Source organism: Mus caroli, unplaced genomic scaffold (assembly GCF_978045245.1).
Source record: "Mus caroli unplaced genomic scaffold, Mus_caroli_1 scaffold_20, whole genome shotgun sequence".
NCBI lineage: Eukaryota > Metazoa > Chordata > Mammalia > Rodentia > Muridae > Mus > Mus caroli.
In genome coordinates, this window is record NW_028227275.1 from 14,827,181 (window position 1) to 14,849,654 (window position 22,474).

Here is a 22,474-nt window from a genome sequence, read left to right on the forward strand (position 1 = left end):
TGGAATACAAGACTGTGCTTCTCACAATTTTTTTTGTATTATTATATGTAAGTACTCTGTAGCTGTCCTCAGACACACCAGAAGAGGGCATCACAATTTTAAGAGCTGCTTGTAGAAAAATAGATAGGGCAAGGCTAGATTTAATAAGCCACTTCTCAGATCAGTGGCTCACAGAATGCTGGTATTTTGGACTAAGGACTACAGAGGAGAACCAACTGGTTTCATTTCTGTCAGCTAGCATTTTTGAACCGGTTAATAACTCCATTTTCACGGAACACCAAAATCCCCCGAGGCTCTGAGGATGCCTCTGGGGATCAGAGGCCAGGTGCCATCTGAGAGGACTCTGGGTTTCCCCGCCCTGAGCTCTGCCTAGTCCAGCCTCTTCCTTCCAAGGTCGTGCCAGCCTACCCCATCACTGCTTGGTGGTTAGGAGGAGATCCACACTGAGCCCTCACTGCTGACAGGATGCTCCCAAAGGTCTGGCTATCATATCAGAGAGTTCTCCGCTCACCACCACACAACTCATGTAGATACCAGGGAAGCTCAAGTTCCCCTGGGGCTCGCTTTTGAGGATACAACTGTGTTTTTACCTGGAATATGTCAATGTGTTCTAAGTCTTTCCAAGGGCAGGCAGCTCACACAACAGTCTGCCTGCCTGCCTGCCTTCCTTCCTTCCTCCTTCTCCCCCCTTCTTCCTCCTTCTTTTGGTTTTGTTCTGTTTTGTTTTGATGGGAATGTTAACACTATAGCCCCAGATGGCCTTCAACTCATAATTCCCTTGGTTAACCTCTCCTGGCTTCCCGTTGCAGCTGCTGAGGTTACAGGTACGTGCCAGCGGGCTGTTTCTGCTACAGCTTAGAGCCAAATGATCCTACAAGGCTCACTAGCACAGTTCCTGGTACTCCAGGTTCCCTTCTGAGACAACACTGTCATCTGGTTAGCTGGTCTTCTGTGTCTTCCAGTTACAGTGTACGGCCAGAGCAAACACGGAGAGCTCTTCTGCTCTCTGCCTTGACTCTGTAACCTACACTGGCCCTAAAGCCAGACCTGTCCTCCTGCCTCACCCTCTCGCCCTCCCAGTGCCAGGATTGTAGGCATGTGTGACCACACCTGGCTATTCCCTGATAGAAATGGGTCTTGTGTGTGCATACAGGCAGGCCAGAGGTCAGAGCTGGGAGTCTTTCTCAGTCACTCGTCACCTTGTTTTTGAGACTGGTCTCAAAAGTCAGAGCTTGCTGATTCAGCTACAGGGGTTGGCTGGATCCCTTGATTAGAGCCTCCCTGGGGCTGAGATTACAGGCGGCTGAAGCCTGTTTTTTTTTTTTTTTTAAGATTTATTCTATTTACAATATGTGCATGAGTGCAAACGCCTGAGGCCAGAAAAGGGCACGGAGCCTCTAGAGCTATAGGGGTTGCGACCCTTCTGACATGGCTGCTGAGAACTGAACATAGGCCTCTGAAAGAGCAGTATGTGTTCTCAGCCACGGAGCCATTTCTCCAGCCACTTCCACTTTAATTTTATTTATTTCTTTTTGGCAGGGTCTCACTGAATAGTCCTGGCTGTCCTGGAACTCGCTCTGTATGCAGGCTGGCCTTGCACTCTTAGAGGCTGCCTCTGCTTCTTGAGGACTGTAATTAAAGGGGTGCTCCACCAGACCTGGCCTAACTTTTTTTTTTTTTTTTTAAAGATTTATTTATTATATGTAAGTACACTGTAGGTGTCTTCAGACACTCCAGAAGAGGGCGCCAGATCTCGTTACGGATAGTTGTGAGCCACCATGTGGTTGCTGGGATTTGAACTCTGGACCTTCTGAAGAGCAGTCGGGTGCTCTTACCCACTGAGCCATCTCACCAGCCCTGGCCTAACTTTTAAAACGTGTCTTACACGTTTATTTGAGTATGTACACATGTATACACATGTACATGTGGGTCATGGAATACTGTGGAGGTCAGAAGACAACTCCTCCCGCCAGTTGGTTCCTTCCGTCCACCACGTGGGTCCCAGAGACAGAACTCAGGTCACTTTAACTTTTGAGACTGGGTCTTTTGAACCTGGAGCTCACAGATTTGGCTACAATAGAAGGCAGTGTGCTCTAGGGATCTACCTACTCCTGCTGTCCAGTGCTGTAGTTCCAGATGTGGACTCTGCCTGGCTTTTTATTTGTGTGATGAGGATCTGAACCCAGGTCCTTAGATTCAGTCAGCAAGTACTGTACTGACTAGCCCATTGCCCTGTCCTGATACTGTTCTAATTAGAATATCTATCTATCTGTCTGTCTGCCTGTCTGTCTATCTATTGTATATGTGTGCTTGCTGCATGTGCCCATGTATGGAGGTCAGAGGACAGTTTGCCAAAGTCAAGTTCTTTCCTTCTACCATGTCCTGGGATTAAACTTGTGTTGTCAGAGTTAGAAATAAGTAGCTTTACTAGCTGAGCCATTTCATAGATCACACACACACTCACTCACACACACACACACACACACACACACACACACACACACACACACACACATTTTAAGTGGTAGGGAGACAAGGTCTCACTATGTAATTCTGGTTGGCTTGGAGCTTGCTATGAAGACCAAGCTGGCCTCAAATTCATAGGATCATCTTCCTAACAAGTTAAAGGGTTCTGCTTTTTTTTTTTCCCCTCTTCCTTCTTTCCTTCTTTTTATTAAAAAAAGAAAAAAAAAAAAAGACAGGTTCTTGTTGTGTAGCTCTGGCTGTCTTGAAACTTGCTCAGTAGACTGGTGTCAAACTCAGAGATCTGCGTATCTGCCTGATTCTGCCCCCAGAGTTCTGGAATTAAAGATGTACATCACCATGGTCCAGCAAATTTTTTGACATTTTATGTGATCAGGGTTTGCCTGAATGAATGAATGTATGTATGTATGTATGTATGTATACCAGGTGTGTGCAATATCTGTGGAGGCCAGAAGAGGCATCGTATTCCCCTGGGCCTGGAGTTAAAGTCTGCTGAGAGGCACCATGTAGGTGGGGTTTAGGAAGAGTAGGCAGTTCAGTTCTCTTAAGCAGGCAGCTGTCTCTGCAGTCCCAATGGCAGCACACCCAGGATCTGTGTATGGCTTCCACTATGGCAGCTAGGCGCCGAGCTCTCTTTCATCCCCAGCTCTCCTTCCCTGGCACCTTTGCGTGGCCACAGTAACTCTTCACATGACCGACTACATCGCTCCTTCTCACCTCTAGACCATGACATGTACTTAAAGAACACCCCCAGTCAGAAGCTAGAAAACTGAGGACTGGAGAGAGGAGACCAGGCTCCTTTCTCACAGGTCCTCATTTTCTTAAATGATTATCTTTGTGACGCTGGAGATGGGACCTAGGGCTTATGCATACTGGTCAGGTACTGTTCCTCCAGCTTAGCTGTGTTACTACTGCTTAGGTTTTGTTAGCTCTTACCTGCTGGGCCATACCTCCAACTTCATTGCTTCCTTTTCCCTTTCCCTTTCCCTTTCCCTTTCTTTTCTTTTCTTTTCTTTTCTTTTCTTTTCTTTTCTTTTCTTTTCTTTTCTTTTCTTTTCTTTTCTTTTCTTTTCTTTTCTTTTCTTTTCTTTTCTTTTCTTTTCTTTTCTTTTCTTTTCTTTTCTTTTCTTTTCTAGAGCAGGCTGGCCTTGGCCTCTGCTCTCTTATTTACTGTGTGCCTTTCTTCTCGCCGTACATCTCGCATCAGGCTCATACTTGCTCCTGCCTCCCCTGCCTCCTCATGGTGGAGACTGTGCTGGCTGGGTTTGTTTTGTTTTTGTCAATTTGACACAGCTAGAGTTACCTGGGAAGAGGCTGTAATCTCAGCTTAGAAAATGTCCCCAGCAGACCTGTCTGCAGGCAAGCCTGCGGGACAGTTTTCCTTGATTAATGATTGATGTGGATGTGGGAGGGTCCAGCCCCACTGCAGGCTATGTCTCTCCCACACTGAAGGTCCCAGGTTGTATAAGGATGCAGCCGAGAGAAAGCCAATGAGCAGCATTCCCCTACAGCCTCTACTCAGTTCCTCCGACTGGGCTCTTGCTTTGAGTTCTTGCCTAGAGTCCCCTCGGCCATGGACAGGGCAGTGTAAGATGAAACAAACCCTACTAAAGCCCTCACTTTTGGTCAGCATCTTCTCACTTTCTGGGCTTTTTCTCACCTTTTCTGTTTTACTCTTTATAATTATTTTTATCTTTTTCTTTTTAAATTTTCTAACTTAAAAAAAAATTTTTAATGTACATTGGTGTTTCGACTCCAATCTGACGTCTGTCTGATTGGACTTACAGACAGCTGTGAGCTGCCATGTGGGTGCTAGAACCTGAACCCAGGTCCTCTGGAGGGGCAGTCACTGAGGCACCTCTCCAGTCCAATATTCTAATTCTTTAAAATACTTTTGTTGTACTGGGTGGTGGTGCACACTTTTAATCCCAGCACTTGGGAGGCAGAGGCAGGCAGATCTCTATGAGTTCCAGGCCAACCTGGTCTATAGCACAAATTCCAGGATGCTAAGGCTACACAAAGAAACTCTGTCTTGAAAAAGCCAACTAACCAAACAACCACTCCCCTCCAAACCAAAACAACAACAACAACAACACCACCAACACCAAACCAGTTTGACACATGTGTTTGTTTGTTTGTTTGTTTGTTTACACGGTCAGGTGTCTTGTCTGCAGGTTTGTCTGTGAGCCATGTGCATGCCTGGTGCCAGCAGAGACCAGAAGGTAGCACAGGTCCCCTAGACCTGGAGTTCCAGAGGGTTGTGAGCCGCTGTGGGAGGCTGGGAAACAAACCTAGGTTCTTCACTGAGACGTTTCTACAGTCCTCTGCGTGTACTTATCTGTATGTGTATTATATATGCATAAGTACACACATACCATAACATGTATGATGGTCAGAGGACAACTTGTAGGAGCCAATTCATCTCCTTGTGGATCTCAGGGGTCCAACTCAGGTGTCAGGCTCAGGAGCAAATGCCTCTGCCTACTGATCACCGTCATCACCGTCATCACCATCATCACCATCATCAGGTCTTTGTTTTTTCGAGACAAGGCTTGGCTGTCTGAGGACTTGCTCTGTGGACCAGGCTACCTGGAACTCAAAGATCTGCCTGCTCTGCCTCCTGAGTGCTGGAATCAAAGTAGTGTGCTACCTCCTCCCGGCTCTTTATTGTTTCTTTGAGACAGGGCTTCTCTACGTAGCCCCATGACCTGTGTGCACACACTTACCATATATACCAGACTAGCATTGAACTCAGAGATCTCTCTGCCGCTGCCTCTTGAGAGTGATGGGATTAAAAGCATGTGTCACTACATCCTGCTTATTTATTTTAACAAACAGAGTCTGTCTGTCTGTCTGTCTATCCATCCCAGTCTAGAACTAGTTCTGCCTCAATACGCACCTGCTGAGACTCCAACTATGTGTCACCATGTTCTGCTCTGTCTCCATTTGCAGGTGTACACAGTGGAAAAGAGATGCGGCTCTTCAGGTAAAGGATCACGGTTCAAACACTGACTGGTGCTTATTCCTAGTGCCTTGATTCTACAGGGGCCGATTCATGGAGTTTGACAGTGTCTATGTAGCCCTGGTTGGCCTGAAACTCCCTATGTAGACCAGGCTTTCTTAAACTTGCAGCACTCTGCCTGCCTCTGCTCTCACGTTCTGGGATTACAGGCTTGTACTACCATGCCCTGGCTTGACTCTATACTAATAGAATCTGGGCAACGGCACTCTACTGTGTGAAGGGGGGAAACAGCAATCCCCTGCCCCACAGGTGATATGTAATACCTACTCAGCCTCAAGGACTCTCCAGCCTGGGGTTCTGCCTGTGTTCAGAGCACAGAGGGCAGGTATGCAGAATAGCTATACTTGATCTTTGCCAAAAGATCAAGGAGTGATTACCATGACAGTTCGGAAGTGGACCTAATTCTCCTCTTTGTTGTTACCACCGTCTGTATAACACGATCTATATTTACCCTTCTCACTGTATAAGGTGACTTTCCACATAGCCTAGCACACCTTCCAGTGGGAAGACGAGCCTCCTGATTTGCAGTCCGAGGTGGTTTATGGCACATGCTCCAGTCACCCTGCCTTCACAGCAGACTGGCAGCACCTAATCTATATTTCTCTCCCCTCTGGAAAGGTCTTACTTCTCCACACTCACCTAAGCAGTGCTCTCTGCCTCTATCCATGGCAACAGGGGTGGGAGGAAGAACCAAGCAGCTGAAATTCCTGCTAGCCACAGTCCTCATCCTGTGATAGTCATGACGTCTACACTGGCCACATGACTTGAGACCTTCTCCTTGGGGACACCTGGAAGCAGGACACTGGGCTTGGTGACAAATCAGAAGTGAAGTACAGTGGCCTGGCAGAGCCCCAGTGCCACCTCTGGCTTTGGCTTTTTGCCTGGGAGATCATTCCCATTGCTTTCTGATTGCTGACAGAAGCTCTGAACTTTCCAGAGAAAGAGCCACTTGTAGGCCTCTCCTCAGGTCAGGACTGAGAAAGGGTGTGAGGGAGAGGGAAGCACAGGGCCGTGTCTCACTGACAGTACTGCTGCTCTGTACCAACAGGCGGAGATGAGGGGCAATGCTGCTTCACACAAACATCACACATGCACACACACACACACACACACACACACGCACACATACACCCCGCACGAAGCTGAAAGGACAAAGGCAGGCAGAACAAGATTGTAACAGAGGTGCTGAGCTTCGGAAGATCCTCTGGCCACTCCACCTCGCCTGGCTCCTCTGACTTGGGGGTAAGGCCAGGACCCCTGTAGTCTCACGTGAGCCCGCTCTGCCCCAAGCTTTCCTTTCTCTGAGATACTGAGTCATTTCCTTTCTTCAGCTCTCACCTTTGAACCTTCCCTTTCCCTTCCCTGCAGAAATGACTCACTGCTGAAGTGTTGGGTGACACCGAAGATCAAGGATAGATGATAAAAATATTCCCGATTGTGCAACTTGGTGAAGGGGATGCAGCGTTTGCACCTCGACTCAAAGCACCAGCCAGGAACCTTGAACGATGGCCACTGCTTGGTCTTTTTGCAGAAGTGGAGCAAAGACCAGAGTCAAAACATATGTTGAGCCACGTCAGCTTTGTCCTTTCAGACGTGGCTCTGAGCACGGCAGTACAGACCTTTAGACAGCTAGGTTCACAGTGAAGGAGCCAAAACAAAGCCCGTGTTCCAGGAGCAGTGGAGGCGAGGCCCTGGCCTCTCCACTGTAGCCCTGAAGCAGGGTTCTCTCTGGGCTTGCTTTCCAGGGCAAGCGACTGTACTGTGCCAGTATCAGAACTGTGAGTGAAGCCACCGTGACAGAGAGGCTCCAGGCTGTCTGCTGCCCTAACACATAACCCCGACCGACAGCGGGGTCACGTCCAAATCTGTCCTACGTACAAAGTGGTACCCAGCAACCAGCTGCCTTCCTAGGGGGAAACTCACCTCCTTCACCCAAACCCACTGGCAGAGTGGATGAAACCAGAGAGCTCCTTCTAATTGCACTTCATGGACACCATAGGCTGAACAAAACAAGCAGCCAAAGAACAACTCCCCGGCCGGCCAGGATGAGATGGGAGTGAGGGGCAGCCAAGTCACCCCATCCAAAGACCATGCAGATGGGGGCAGAGGCCTGCACAGAGGTAAAGAGAGGAGTAGGCCTGTGTGTGTGGCTCTTACCTGCAACCCCACTATTCGGAAGGCCAAGGAAGGAGCATGGCCCTGAGTTTAGGCCAGCCTGTGCTATTGGCTACCTGTAAGTTCCCGGCCAGTTTGGGCTACAGAGTAAGACTTCCATCTTAAACAGAAATAAATATATAAGAATAAATAAGTAAAAAATAAATAGAAAGAAGGGAGGGAGGGAGGAGTGTGTGCGTGTTATGTGGAAATCTTACAGAGGTAGTATCACAACAGGAGAACTCATTCTTCAGGAAATTAAGGGGTGGGGGGAGCATCCTTACAAACTTCGGGTGCTATTTTAGACAAATAAGAGGCCTGGCTAAGCAGTGATGCTAAGCTTGCTTGCTTTTGAAAGGCCTTCTGACTCCTCAAGAGCCTTCTCTCTCACGCACATGTGCACACACATGATGCCTGTCCCTTTGGGAAGACGCAAGACCCAGAGTTGCTTATGGAACTCTCCTCTCCAGTGAGTCACTGGCTACGTGAGGACAGGGACAGGACACTGGAGGGGCAGCTTACAGAAACAGACCTTCCCCTGCACACACCTGACCACACAGGCTTGCCTGTCACCATGCCCATGGAGAGGCAGGAGAGTTAATATCAGCCTCTGGCTGAACAGGGACCTCAGACAGACAGGATGTCCCATGACTCCCACCCTGGATCCCAACAAGTGTTGGCAGGAACAGCTCTGGACCAGGCTGTCCTCATGTGGCACAAAGGGCTGCTTCCCAAACTCACCCGAGCAGGCAGTGGGAAGGGAGGCGCCAGCAAGCCGAAGGAGGCTTTTCTCAACTGATCATCTTGGGAAAAGGCAGATACAAATTTCATGGCTGGAATGCAAGGGTTGTGAAATGCTGAAGACGCCCCAAAGAGGGCCCAGGACTCGCCTTCCAGGAAGGCAGTGGGAAGAAGGCTGGCAACAGTGGGAGCGAGCAGAACAGGTTACCAGAGGGGCTGCCTTTCTGGGAAGCAGGAAGTAGGGCTCCAGAAAGAAGGAAATCCCCTGGTCCTGAGGTGGGAGATGAGCCAGAGATAGGGTTTGTTTCTGAAGAAGAAAATAAGGCCTGTGTCTAAAAGTAATTCTATAAATGAGCCAGTTATGACACAGCTCATTATTTCTAGAATCATCGGGGCTAATGAGAGGTCTTTCTTACAGTGAAATAAGCCTGGCAATCTGCTAACATGGACCTAGCTTGTCCTCGGTGCCATGTGAGAGCTTGTCCCTATTCATGCTACAACCAGTTAGTTACCTGAGTGAGATCATTATTATCTCAGAGGCACAGCCCGCATGGTCCTCACCTCACGGTCCCTGAGCACAGGGCAAGGAGGACCACACTTGTTGAGTGTGCCCTAAGCTACTTATCAGCTCCCTAGGCCTCACCCTTTTCTTCTGTAAAAAAGAAAATAGATAACAGTATCTACTTCTTTTTTTTTTTTTTTCTTTTCTTTTTTTTTTTTTTTTTTTTTTTGGTTTTTCAAGACAGGGTTTCTCTGTGTAGCCCTGGCTGTCCTGGCACTCACTTTGTAGACCAGGCTGGCCTCGAACTCAGAAATCCACCTGCCTCTGCCTCCCGAGTGCTGGGATTAAAGGCGTGCGCCACCACGCCCGGCTTTAGTATCTACTTCTTACAGTGGCTTCGAGGATGAATTAAATTATACTGGTATAAACTGTTGGCTGCTATGGATGTATGAAATTAGCAAGTAGCCAATTCCCCAAGTAGGCCAGGACCCAGCGGCTGATGCTCAGCCAGATCAGCTGTTCTAAACCAATCCATCTCTGAGACCTTAGGTCAGATCCAGACCCACAAAGACCTATGCATCAGACCGCCTAGCCCAAAGTCCTGACGAAAGGAAAACTGGCCAGGCAGACCAAATAGGGCCCATGCTGTGACGGCAGCTTCCCAGGGGGAGAAGGGCAAACAGCGGTGCCAGCACATTTGGGACTGGCTTTCTCTGTCACCATCTTTATGGTGCATCTGAAACGAGGTCAGGTCCCAGGGTGGGCAGCACAGATATTACAATGGTGCTTGCTAATCTCAACTGAGCTGACCGTTGTTGAGTTGGAGACAACAGAGAGCGAGGCTCTGGGAGCTCTGAGAGCACGCTGGGGTGGTCCTAGCCGGGGAGTGAGGAGGAGAAACCACTGCTCAGCTGCTTGTTAAGTTGCTAAACAGGACCAAGAACCTCAGAGGGAGACATTGTCACCCCTCCGGATGTCAGATTTCAGCTCCTTGGGGACCTTGAGCTGCAGGGAGAGCAGATGACTCCAGACCTATTCTCACTCATGTCTTTATACCAGCCAATGCAGAGCAAAGAGTGGGGACAAAGGGGACAACCTTTTGCCAAGTACCCAGCCCATCACTTCCTTACTGCCCATTGTGGTGTCTACAGGAACTGAGAGTCCAGCCTGTGCCCCATGCAGTGTCTAGGGACACAATAGTCAGACACATAAACAAGACAGAGAATGAGATATCAGGCATGTCTCAGGTCAAAGAAGGGCAGCAAGGGGCTCTCCACGAGCTCTGTCAGAAGCCCTGGCCTTCTTTGAGAGGTGGGAGGGCCATTTGGAAGGTGACTGGCTCCACATTCCATGCGAACTACTGGAGGCTACAAGTCCACTAGTACCACTGGCCTACCACCAGTGCCAAGGAAGTCAGTGTAAGAATTCATACTTGGGGCCTAGGGAGGAGCACAGCTCTGGGTCAGGGTCCAGGCTGCAGGTGGAAAGCTTCCAGATGCCCCATGACACAGCTTGGCTATCTGCTACTGCCAGAGCAAAATCCAAGCAACTTAAAAAAGTCATTGGCTGCAGCTAAAGGCGCTGGGTAGCACTGGAGGCCTCCCCGCGCTGTTAGAGAGCTCAGGTTTTCCTGCCTCTGGGTGGCAGGTACACCAGGCAAACAGTGGCCGGAAGAGAGCCCAGAGTAACCCTGTCAGTACCCTAAGCAGCTCCCAGGGCACATCCTCAATGCTGACCAACCAGGCCTCTGCTCCCAAGTCCCTGTAGCAGCTTCCTACACTAGCTGCAGGCCTCGCCACACAGTCCGGGTCCTCTCTCTCCACACATGCTGCCTATTCCACATGCTGTGTTTGCCATCGTGTGCTGCATCACCGATCTTTCCAGGATCATGAATCAGCAACCGCAGCCTGATTCCAAACCCATGGCCATTTTCAACAAACTGTGTATTCAGTCAGATTGCACATACCATGACCGGTTTATTGTTTCATTTATGTTCCCCCAGAGGAAGGCCCTGTGCATCCCAGATGGCCCCAGGGCTTGAGGTTGACACACAGACTCCGTAGAGGGTAGGTGGATCACCCTAGTCTTGTAGGATTAGTCCAGCTCCTTTTCCACCCAAGCCCGAGAAATTTCCACCCAGGCAGGCGAGGTCCCAGCTCTGAGTGGCCAGCACCCTAGGCCACTATACTGTGCGAGAAGGGAATTCCCAGCCCTAGTCTTGCCCACCACTTTCCTTCTAACAAAGGAGGAGACAAGTCTGACCTCCGGGGTTGGCTGGTTTCTCCTAAGGACTACAGGACCCTTAGACAGGCAGCAGAGGCCTGCAAAGGACTTGCCTTCCCCTCTCTGGGCCCCAGGAAAGGCAGGCAGGAAGAAGGGCCTCAGCAGCAGGCATGCAACTCAGGGCTAGCCAGACAAGGAGGTCCCTGGGGTTGTAGCTATCAGCCAGAGCCCAGGCTCCAGGAAGGAAGGAAGGGCTACTCTGACCCAGAGTGAGATAAGGAGGGGACTGGCTTAGCACAATGGGCTCCCACAAGGCTCACAGGCCCTCAGTCAGATTTTTGTCCCAACCTGGACTCTCTTCTGTTCACACAGCCCATGTAAATATTTACTGCTGTTTGTACGCATGGTCTGCAGAGTCCCCTCTGAGGTCCTTTGCTACAGTCCACAGATCCGTGTGCCCTGCCTGGATCAGGGCTGCCTTTAAACCTACAGACTCTGGGTCCGTTCAACCAGAACCATGTACACTCCTCCCCGTCACGTAATCCTCAGGGATGGCCCCTCAGGAAAAACACCATCCTTTTGTCCTAGCCCCAGAACACAGACACTTACGGAGCCCTGTCGTGGGTGAGGCCGTTCTGTCGCTGGGAATTGATTGGTGGAAGGACAGGTTTGCTGTTAATCTCCAGTCCCCGCCTCAGGGTCTCCCGGATCTGCTCTGTGTCTGCAATGAAATCACAAAGTTGCCGGAAGGCCCTCTGGGCTCCCAGCCTGAGAGAGAGCCGAGAACAGTGGCGGCAGCGCTGGTGAGAGGCAGGGCATGGTCACACATCAGCAGGCCCAGCACTCACTCAGCAGTGGCGGCTGAAATATGAGTTCAACAAGCTTGAGATCAGCTTGGGTGGGCTACACACAATAGCACATTGCCTCCAAATAAAGGAAGAAAGGAGAAAAGGAGAGATGGATGCGCCGGCAGTACTAGTGGAGAAGGCACGACCAGCAACTTTGCGGTGTGACTTGGTACTATACAGTGAATCATTTTACAATAATTAAAAAACAAACATTGCTGGGCATGGCGGTACATGTGCGTAATCCCAGCACATGAGCACGTGAGGCAGGAAATGAGAAGCCAGCTTACGCTGCAGAGAGCAAGAGAGCCTGTCTGCGGGGTAAACAAGAAACAAGACAGCAGCGATGACTGCAGCTGCGGACATGACCGCCAGCCTCTCTAAGGCATTCCTCTGTCAGAAGCAACTGGATGTGAGCCCCTGACACGAGAGAGAGAGAGAGAGAGAGAGAGAGAGAGAGAGAGAGAGAGAGAGAGAGAGAGAGAGGGAGAGAGAGGAAGGAAGGAGAAAGGAAAGAGGGAATGAGGAAAGAAAGAAAGAAAGAAAGAAAGAAAGAAAGAAAGAAAGAAGCCAGCCAGGTGCCACGGTGCTTCTGAAAACACTGCAAGGAGGGGGGGGGGGGCTCGGAGGAGGAGGCGGCTCAGGAATTCAAGGTCATCCTTAGCTACACAGAAAGTTAGAGGTCAGCCTAGGCTACATGAGACCCTATCTCCAAAGTAAACCAAGTCAGGTATTTTATTCAAGGCCAAAGGCATTTTATTCTTTGATAAATGAAAAAGAAGAACTGAGAAAGGAAGAAGACAGAAAGCCTTAAACAGCCATGTATATAAATGGCCACTTTTCCTTTGGCATTAGCCAGGGACAGCCTTAGCAAAACAAAACTAAACAAAACAAAAATCCCCACAAGTCCTTCTGTAGCCAAGACCAGCATGGGAGCGTCCAACAGGACAGCCACATCCTCCTTCTCCGAGAGCTTACCCAGAAGGCAGAGGGAGCATGCTGTCTTGCCACAGCCCCTGGGACTACAGAGGAGGGCAGTGTGGGGCTTCACACTCGGGCCCCTCTCATTAAAAGCCCAGGAAGGTTCAAGGAGAGAGGTTCTCAGGCTTGGCATGGCCTTCAGGCCAGAGCTGGGGTCTGTGTCAGTTCTGTGGTGGTGAACATATGCTGTCGTGTTTTGGGTGGACTGTGTACATTTTCTGTTAACTATTCCATGGTTCACACTCACATACATGAGGTCAGATTCCAAGGAGCAGAGTGTACACACAGTTCCCACTGGCGTGTTTGAAATGCACACAGGAAATAGCTACAAACAGGCCAATAACGCTCATATATAGTTCACCCACATTGGAAAAATTCATTTGTCAGAAAATAATCAGAGTGGGCTGCCATTTAGTTAGAGACTTGTCCTGGGGAGCCTGGAAGGAAGGGAGCAAGGCAAGGGAAGGCCTCAACCTTTGCCAGACAGCCTCCGAGGCTGTGTGCCGAGGCAGATGCTCCGGCTATCCTCTTCGTCCTCCGGAGGCCGGCTGAGGTCATCCCAGGCACACTTGGCACTGACGCCGCTCAGGTTAGAACCGTCTGTCTCAATGCCTTTGTCAACTCTCTCCTGCTTGAAAAGAACCAAAGAGTCAGAGTGCCTTCAGTGAACTCGTGTGCCCCAAGGTTACTGCCCCTGGCCCAGCCACTCCACTTCCAGTATTAGCCCTTGTAGGTGCTGAGCATGGACAGCTGCTATAAGATCAGGGTCTCATTGACCTTGTTCTGTTACAGGCACAACGGCCCCTGCCAGCCCCTGGACTTCTCTGGGAACAGGGTTGGGGAAGCCAGCAGGAATGAGCCTTGGACACTTCCTTCCCACCAACATCCAACACAAAGGCCATTGTGCATCTTTCAGCCCTGACAGCTGTGGCCCTCAGAGCTGATGGAGGAGACAAGACCTATTTCTCTAAGGAAAGGTCGAAGGCTTCCCCTCTTCCTGATCCTCCAACAATGATCATACATACCCCACCTCACCCCCTACAGGAGTTAGGGTGTAAGCCCGCCCTGACTTGGGAACCCATACCTGCAGTTCTTCATTATAACAGCTAGAGGGGGCCATCGCCCCAGAGCAGAAGTGCTCCCTGTGCCTCGGTGACAGCTAACTTTGGCAGAGGTCTCTGGATGGGGTTCGTTTCCATTTCCTAGGCTGCAATAGGGGTCTGAAGGGCAGTGACGGGTGCACACTTCCCCAGAGGCCTTGCCTCTGTGTAGACATTGGCACGCTTCAGTTTAAACTTTCTCCAAATGGCCTCAAGGAAGAGTTGTACTCAAAACATCACTGGATTTTCTGGTAAAACTTAATTCTGTGGTGCTGGGCTTTGGATCAAAGGTCATCTGGAACCTTGTCCATAAACAGCCACACAGGCCAAGTAAGCCTCCTGTGAAAAACTCCTCAGAAGCCCCCATGTCCCTGTGCCAGTCCGTCCCTCTCCGGGGCTCCTAGACAAGCGCATTGTTCTATGCCTTGGTCACAGATGGTCTCCTATCCATAAGCCACCCGTTCTTCTCTCTTCTGCTGCTTTTGCCGCCTGGATGAGGCAGCAGGCAGCAGGCAGGACACAGCTCTAGCTGTTTCAGGCACAGCAGAGGGGCTGGAGCTGCTTGGGAAGAACCTGAGTTTTCTCGCCAGCAGCTGCCCTGAGACCCTCAGGGGAAGAGTCTGCTTGCTCTACTAATTCAGGGGACCAAGTCTTTTCTGAGTATAGGAGATAAACAAGAGCCTACAGAGCCCCATGCTGTTTCCCAGCATGGCTGCAGAACAAGGCTTAGGGGATGAAGCCTCCATGGTTCTTACATAAGCAGAAGCCATACAGAAAGCAGGTTCAAAGTAGAGATACCCCTGGCATCATTGAGACCATTTCAGGGTTAAAGGTACCCAGAAAGTGGAGGAGCCTCATGTGTAAAGGAAGAGGCTGTGTGCCCCAGAACTCACAGGTTGGTAGCAAAGACCCCATAGGTCTGCAAACTACGCACCACTGTACAATTTGAAGTGCCTAGTCACTGCCATGGCCTGCCTTACAGGCTGTGGGAGCCTTACAGAAACATGTTAAGTTCAGAGATGGCCATGACCCTGCCTCTGCTGTGAGGTGAGCAGAAGGAGCTCTGGTGCTTCTACCCCTGCATGGTGTGCAAGAAATGCAGCAATGCTCCGGGGCTTCCAGAATGCAGCTGTGTGCCAAGCGACCATCTATTCTAAACCACAAAGTGACACTGACACTGTCCCAGGCAGCCACAGTAGGGTCAGCTGCAGACTGGCAGGGTCTAACGACTCCTCCACACATCAGAGAGTGCCAACCTACCTGGGCAGGGCTAGGGAGTGAGTTAGGAAGAATGACAGGATCATTGGACCAATCAGCATCCTGCAATGAGCTGTGGGGTCAGCATAGCCTGTGTTGCTGTCTGATACAGGGGAGGGCAGCTCCCTGAAAGTGTGGTAAGATGGAGGAGTAGGGGAAGTGCAATATCCCTCATGATTACCTTTCTTTGTGGGTGGTGATCTAATTTTAAGTTGATATGTAACTTACATATAATAAAGTCCATTCTTTTTAAATGCGCACATATATGTGTCAGACTTGCTTTTCTGGGCTGAAATCTCTGTTTTCCTATGTGGGCTGTAGAATTCAAGCGACAGACCATGCCTTATCCTACTGGCTCACACACAGAGCTCCTCCGCTCTGTCAGGATGAAAGCCAGTGGTACTTGGAAGAGTGTGCTAGCAAGGTTTTCCTCACTCAAGACATACTTGCAGGTGCGGATCGATCTCAAATATGGTTTCTCCCCGCCGCATGTCAGTTATCAGCCAGGGACCGCCAGCACTGTGGACAAGGAGAGACGGTGGTAACTGGGGGTCTGCACTGATCAGCAGACATAGCCTTTGCTGTCCCAGGCCCAGATCATAAAGGGAAATGTTAGTGGTCGGGGATCACAGAGAACTGAGTGCCCCAAACACCAAAGCAAGAACTCTACAGGTGGGATGGAGGGAGGACAGCCACCCTGAAGACCCAGGGTCCAGGCCTCCACCTTATGGGGACATGTACTCACATGGGTACTGTCCGTAGCAGTTCCAGGATGCCCTGCCCGTTCCACTGCTGGGCTGAGTGTAACTCCTCAGTGCAGACACCAACAATCTGTGGCCCAGGATAAGAAGCCACTGTGGTTTAATGGCCATCCCTCCAACTATCTGTGCTTTTTCAGGGGTCTCTTAAGTAGGGGACACATAGGTAGGGTCTGTTTCTAGGCTGGTGTCCCCAAAATGTAATGGCTCCGTTAGGAGGTGCTTGCCTAGCTAAGGGGTTCCTGAGTGTATAGACAGGCATAGAGGCCTGACCAGGTATCTGGTGGCACAGAGCCTACCTAGCTCTTGGCTACAGAAGAAACAACAGGCAGATTATGGCTGAAGTCAGGGGAAGTCGTCCCTAAGGCCAGGTATTTAGGGGCAGGGGTGGTCAGGTAGCTGTTCCCACAATAGCTACACCTTCGTGTATAACTTGAGGACACCAGCTGAACCTTCTTCACTTTGACCTCGTTAGAACTGCAAGCATGAGCTGCAGCTGAGGAGAGTCGCCCACTGGGGAAATAGGACGTAAGCCTGGAGCTGGCTTTCAGCTGGGAAGTCCCTCCTGCCTCTGGCCCTGCAGTGTGAAATCAGATAGCCCACCACAGGGAAAAGAAGACCAAGGGGAGTCTCCTGCCCTTTATTCTCCCCCTCCACGTTCCCCTCTGTTCTGGACTTTTCCCACAAGGATAAACTGTCTGAGACCTCTGATGGCACTTCACCTGGAGGAAAGTCACTACCCCAAAGGGTGTCCGCACAGGCTGCATCTGTGGGTCCTCTGTCAGCAGCATGTGCTGAATTCTTGATTCACTGTTATCCAAAGGGCTGTGCCAAGACACGTGGTCCCCGCTACAGAAGGTGTTCTCTGTGGAGAGACAGACAGGAGGACCCTCAGCATTTGGATCCAGGCTTGGAGACTGCCCTGAAACCTCAAAGCCCAGGTTGGAAGGCTCCTCACTCCCCAGGCCTCCTGGAGCAGCCGGATGCACCCACTCCCAATACAAGCAAAGAACTACAGCTACTCCCAAAACACCAAATGGTCCAGGCTGGCCCAATCTGTTTGACTTCACCGGAAAGGGTAGGCTGCTGGTGTGCATACTCACGTGGCCTAGGAAGGCCAAAGACCTGCAGCACCTGCTGTGCTTCTCCAGCCCCACTACCCATGGGGGAAGGGCACGATCAAGAAGCCAAGAATGAGGTGCTCGTCAGTGGGGCCAGCGGACCATCAGAGGGCAAGGGAGCTGGGAACAGTGGGAAGCCTTCTTGGAAAAACAAGCCAGGATTTCTGTGCTGGTGAATCAGCACAGAAAGGGAACACGCAACCCCAGCCCTGGAGATCCATCCGCTCGCTGCCAGTCTCCCACAGGCAGACTGAGGATTTCTGAGGATCCCCGGAGACTTCAGGTAAGTGGAGGTCAGGATAGTCCCTTGCCCACCTCAGCAGACTGTACAGCCTCGGGGTGGGGAGTGGGGGTGGGAGTGCCTCTGTGACAGCACAGTAATTATCCTTAGGACACAAAGGCCTGCTACTTAAAAAAATAAAATAAAGTGCCAGAAGGAAGAGGAGCACATGCGTGTAATCCTAGCATCAAGAGGGAAGGCAAGAGGACAACTGAGTTAAGGCTAGCCTGGGCTACCTGCCAACAGTCTGAAAAAAATAAAAACAAAAACCCAAACAGAACATGTCTAAGGCAGCAAACCCTTAGGGAACATTCCCATGTGGTATAGGTCCCCCCCCCAAACCTGTCTCTTGTCATGAACACTCAGCACGTGCGACTTTAACCAGTTCACATGCAACCACAGGTGCCCAGGCTGGCCCCCAATTCCCTATGCAGCCGAGGTTGACCTCAAACTCTGAACCTCCTACTTTCATCTCCAAGTGTTGAGGCTACAGACACGTGTCACCATACCCAGTTGTGGATTCCTTTTTAAAATGTGCATGACTGTTTTGACTGCATGTATGTTTGTGTTCTACTTAGGTGTTTGGGTCCTGAGGATATCAGAAGAGGTACCAGGTCTCCTGGATGTGAACTTTTAGACATTTGTGAGCTGCGATGTGGGTGCTGGGAATCCAATCTGGGTCCTCTGGACAAGCAGACAGTGCTTTTAACCACTGAGCTATTTCTCTAGCCCTGACTACACCCAGTTTCCTGTGATGCTGGAGACACAGCACAGGGCACTGGGCAAGCTAGGTGAGAGAGCTCCATCCCCGGCTCCCCTCCATTTCTTTTCCTTGAACACATGCAAGGACCCGAATGCTCACATTTCACCCAGTTCCACAGCTTAGAGCTCATTCACACCTGCTTGCACAGAGCCTCCTTTGCTAAAGGTCTGTGGCCTATGTCAAGGCAGAACACGTCACACATGCCAGACACGTGTGCACACACCAGCCTAAGCCCGGAAGCTTCTGCCCTCATTTGCCTTGACTGTCTTGTCTTACTCTGAACTCTAATTCCTTCCTGTGTCACCTAACATTACCCACCCATCTTTCCCAGGCAGATGCAGGCTCGGGGAGTTGCCACCACTTCCACAGTGTTCATTCAGGAGGGGAGGGAGAGTGCTCCTCCAGGGGACCAGAGGAGTGACATGGAGGAGAGGGCGGAGCTCCTGAGAAAGCCTCAAGTTCCTGGACTCCTGCTTACTACTGAACCTCTTCACTGCCATGTCTATAACCAGCATGCCCCCCCCACGCATATACACGCAGGTATATTACATATGCAATAATAAAAATTGAAAGAAAAGAGAAAATCAGGGTCACATAGTTTACAGGAAGCTTGGACTACATGAGATCCTGTCTGTAGGAATAAAGATGAAAAGACAGAACAGAATAGAACAACACAACACTGGTGTCTCTGAGACTTGGAAAAACACGTCACAAAATTCAATGCAGACAAAACCAAACTAAAACAAACCACGGAAACTCGGCCTAGATGGCGCTTCTCATTCTGGGAGAGGGCTCTAAACACCTGCAGCTGATAGATATTGTGCTCAACGGTAAATCAAAGACTCATTTCCTTCTTCCATCAAGAGCAAGACAAATATTTTCTAAATATGAACAAGGTTCTAAGCTCATCTCCTGGAACTGAAGATAAACACGGAAACAAGACAAGAGACAGAAAACAGAGGTGACGGGCTCGGCCTCCCCAGGCCGCTGCCTGTCAGTCCGTGCACTATTGAGAATCAGACTCAGGGCCTCAACATGCACGAGGCTAGTGCTCCACAGAGAGCCCATTTTGCCAGCCTGGTTTCGAGCTATAAAGCTACAGTATCAAAGTGAGCAGAGTCTGGCACAGGCGAGGCACTGGATCAGAAAGCACAGTTAGGAGCACTGAAATAAGGCTGCACACTGATGGCCATTCATCCTGACAATGGAGCCAAGACACTCGAGAGGAGGGGAGGGGGAGTCTTTTCAGCAAATGGTGCTGGAACAACGGGCTATCCAAATTCAAAGGACTCAAATTGGAACTCTTCCTTATACCATAAACAAAAATTGACTCAAAATAGATCATAGACCTAACTGTGATAGTTAAAACTGCAAAACACTTAGAAGAAAACAAAGATGTGTCAGATTAGGCGCTGGTTCCCTGGATGTAATACCAAAGGCACAAACAACAATGGACAGACAGATTGAACTTCAGCAAAATTAAAGCCATTTTGTGCTGTAGCCATTGCCATCAGGAAAGAAAAAGAAATGCAAATCAAATCATGCCCACTTTACATCTATTAGAATGGTAATTATAAACAATAACAAAAGCAAATCCAGAAATGACAAGTATTGGTGCCTGATGTGGAGAAATTAGAGCCCTTGTACCCTGCTGGTGGTGATGTCAAATGGTACAGCTGCTATGGAAACAGCATAGCAGGTCCTCAAAACCTAAAAACCCAGAATCACCACATGATCCAGCAATCCCAATTTGGGGTACATACTGAAAGAACTAAAGCAGGGGCTTCAACAGATTGTGTGCTAATGCTCACTGTAGCAAAAAAGTGGAAGCCCTCCAAATGCCCACCAACAAGCTAATGGACTAACAATATGTGTAATTTACATAAAATGAAGTAGTATTTAGCCTTAAAAAGATGAACGTTCTAACCTGTGCTACCATGTGGATGAACCTTGAAAACATAGTAAGTGAAACCACAGACAAGTGACTCATGGCCCCGCTCATGTGAGGAAGCACCCTGTGTAGTCACATTACACACTGAGGCTGTGACAACCGAGGAACTGTGTGTGGTGTAAAGTTCAGTGTAGTACTGAGCAAAGTACCCACGATGAATGGCGGGGATGGCTGTGCACACTGTGCTCCAAGATGAGAACTGTCATGTTAGTTATATTCAGATACAGTTTTTAAAAAGACAACCTACAAAATGGAAAGATGGTGTCAAGCCAAAAACCTGATAAGCCCTCATAAAATATAAGTATATTATATATAAAGAGCTCTTACAACTTAATAAGAGATAAACAATCCAATTAAAATCAGGCAAAATATCCGAATAAATGTTTCTTCAAAGAAGATACAAACAGCCAATTAGCTCATAAAAAGCGGCTCAATATATTTAAAAGGAAAATTAAAGTCAAAGCCACAAGGAGATAACACTGCTCTGTATGCAGTAAAGTGGTTGAGAGTTTAAAAGACAGAAAACCCAGAGCAGTCACACTGTGGACAGCCTGGGCTGGGGAGACGCTCAAACTGCTTGCTATGTAAATATGAAGACAAGTCCAATCACTCAGAATCCAGGGAAAGAGGTGGGTGTGGCAGCGAGTGCCTGTAATCCCAGCTCTGAGAGACAGAAAGACAGCACGAGTCCTACCTAGTGCTTGCTGGCCAGCATCAGTGACAGACCCAGTGTCCAAAACCAAGAACAGGCCAGAGAGACGGTGCAGTGGTTAAGAGCATACATGTCGTTCCTGTGGAAAACCCAGGTTCAGGGTCCAGCACCCAGGCTGGACAGCGTGAGGACCTGAGTTTGATCCCCAGGACCCACACGGTAGAAGATCTGATTCCTGAAGGGGCTCTCCCAATTCCCGTGTGTACTGTGGCACATGTAGACACGTGTGCACATGAGTGCTCTCTCTCTCTCTCTCTCTCACACACACTCACACTATTACACTACATGAGAAGAGCTAATCACAGAAGATCACGTATTTTTTTTAAAGATTTATTTATTTATTATATATAAGTACACTGTAGCTGTCCTCAGACACTCCAGAAGAGGGTGTCAGATCTCATTACAGATGGTTGTGAGCCACCATGTGGTTGCTGGGATTTGAACTCTGGACCTTCGAAAGAGCAGTCGGTGCTCTTACCCACTGAGCCATCTCACCAGCCCGATCACGTATTTCTTATCTGACTACTGCTACAGAGTGCTTGGACCACTGGAGGAGATGGAAAAGGTCTGCATGTGTGTTTCTTTGGGAGATCTTGAAAACATTCTGGGTTCACTGAAGTAATGGTTTCCAACTATGAATTATATATTATGCAAGTCATCAAAAGCTATTGTGAAAAAGAGGAGGAGGAAAAAAAGAGGAGGAAGAAGAGAAGGGAGAGGAGGAGGGGATGATGATACTGGCTGGAGGGGGAAGTAGAGGCAGCACACCTGCCTTACCCTCCCTGGCTCAGCAGCCAGCCATGGAAACAGCTCATCCCGCTGGGACAGCGCTTTATTACCCACGCTTGCAGAAAGGGTGCTTGAGACTGCCAATCACGTGGCTCATCAGTGAGAATGGTCCCCACACTCGCCAGTGCCACCAAGAGCTCTGCCTGATCTGTGTCACGTGTCAATATCATCTATTTTTTCCCACGACACAATTTTTACTCAAGCAAACTTTAAAAAAGTTTTAATTTTTGATCTGACTTTTTGTTTGCATGATTGTATTTGTGCCATATGTATTCAGTGCCCTAGAAGAACAGAAGAGGATGCTAGATCCTCGGAACTGAGTTATAGATAGTTGTAAGCGCCACATTGGTGCTGGAAACCATACCGGGAACTTCTGCAAGTGCAGCAAGTGCTTATAACAGCTAAGCCTGCCCTTCAGCCCCGAAACAAATCTAATTTTACTACAATCGACTTTTTCTTCAGTGCTGGGGATGGAGCACAGGACATACACATTAGGCATGTATTCTACCAAACATTCCCACCCCAACAGATGCATCAATCAAACAAACAAAGGGCTGAGGAGATGGTTCAGCGATTAAGAGCACTGACTGCTCTTCCAGAGGTTCTGAGTTCAATCCCCAGCAACCACTAAGCTCGGTTCCTGGTCTGTACTTAGTATACCACTGCCACGTGCTGAAACACCACAGATACTCCCCATCCGTCAGTGTGTACTTGCCAGAAAACGGGGCAGTCACTGAGCCTGTAGTAATAGGAAGAGTCCAGTAGGTGGCACCATTGCTCCTGATTTACGA

General features: G+C 49.4%; 1 protein-coding gene across 2 annotated transcripts in view; it reads right to left on the minus strand.

The window, feature by feature from the left end:
- The window catches only part of Sufu (SUFU negative regulator of hedgehog signaling), an 88,644-nt gene that overhangs the window by 19,853 nt on the left and 46,317 nt on the right, over window positions 1–22,474 (minus strand). Inside the window, exons 4-8 of one of the 2 annotated variants that reach the window (XM_021151827.3) lie at window positions 16,790–16,932; window positions 16,055–16,140; window positions 15,756–15,828; window positions 13,427–13,580; window positions 11,736–11,847 (exon numbers count right to left, since the gene is read on the minus strand). In XM_021151827.3, coding sequence (XP_021007486.1) covers window positions 11,736–11,847; window positions 13,427–13,580; window positions 15,756–15,828; window positions 16,055–16,140; window positions 16,790–16,932 — 568 coding nt within the window. Of the gene's footprint in view, window positions 1–11,735; window positions 11,848–13,426; window positions 13,584–15,755; window positions 15,829–16,054; window positions 16,141–16,789; window positions 16,933–22,474 lie in introns of both variants that reach the window. The other variant, XM_021151826.2, reaches the window with a different exon arrangement.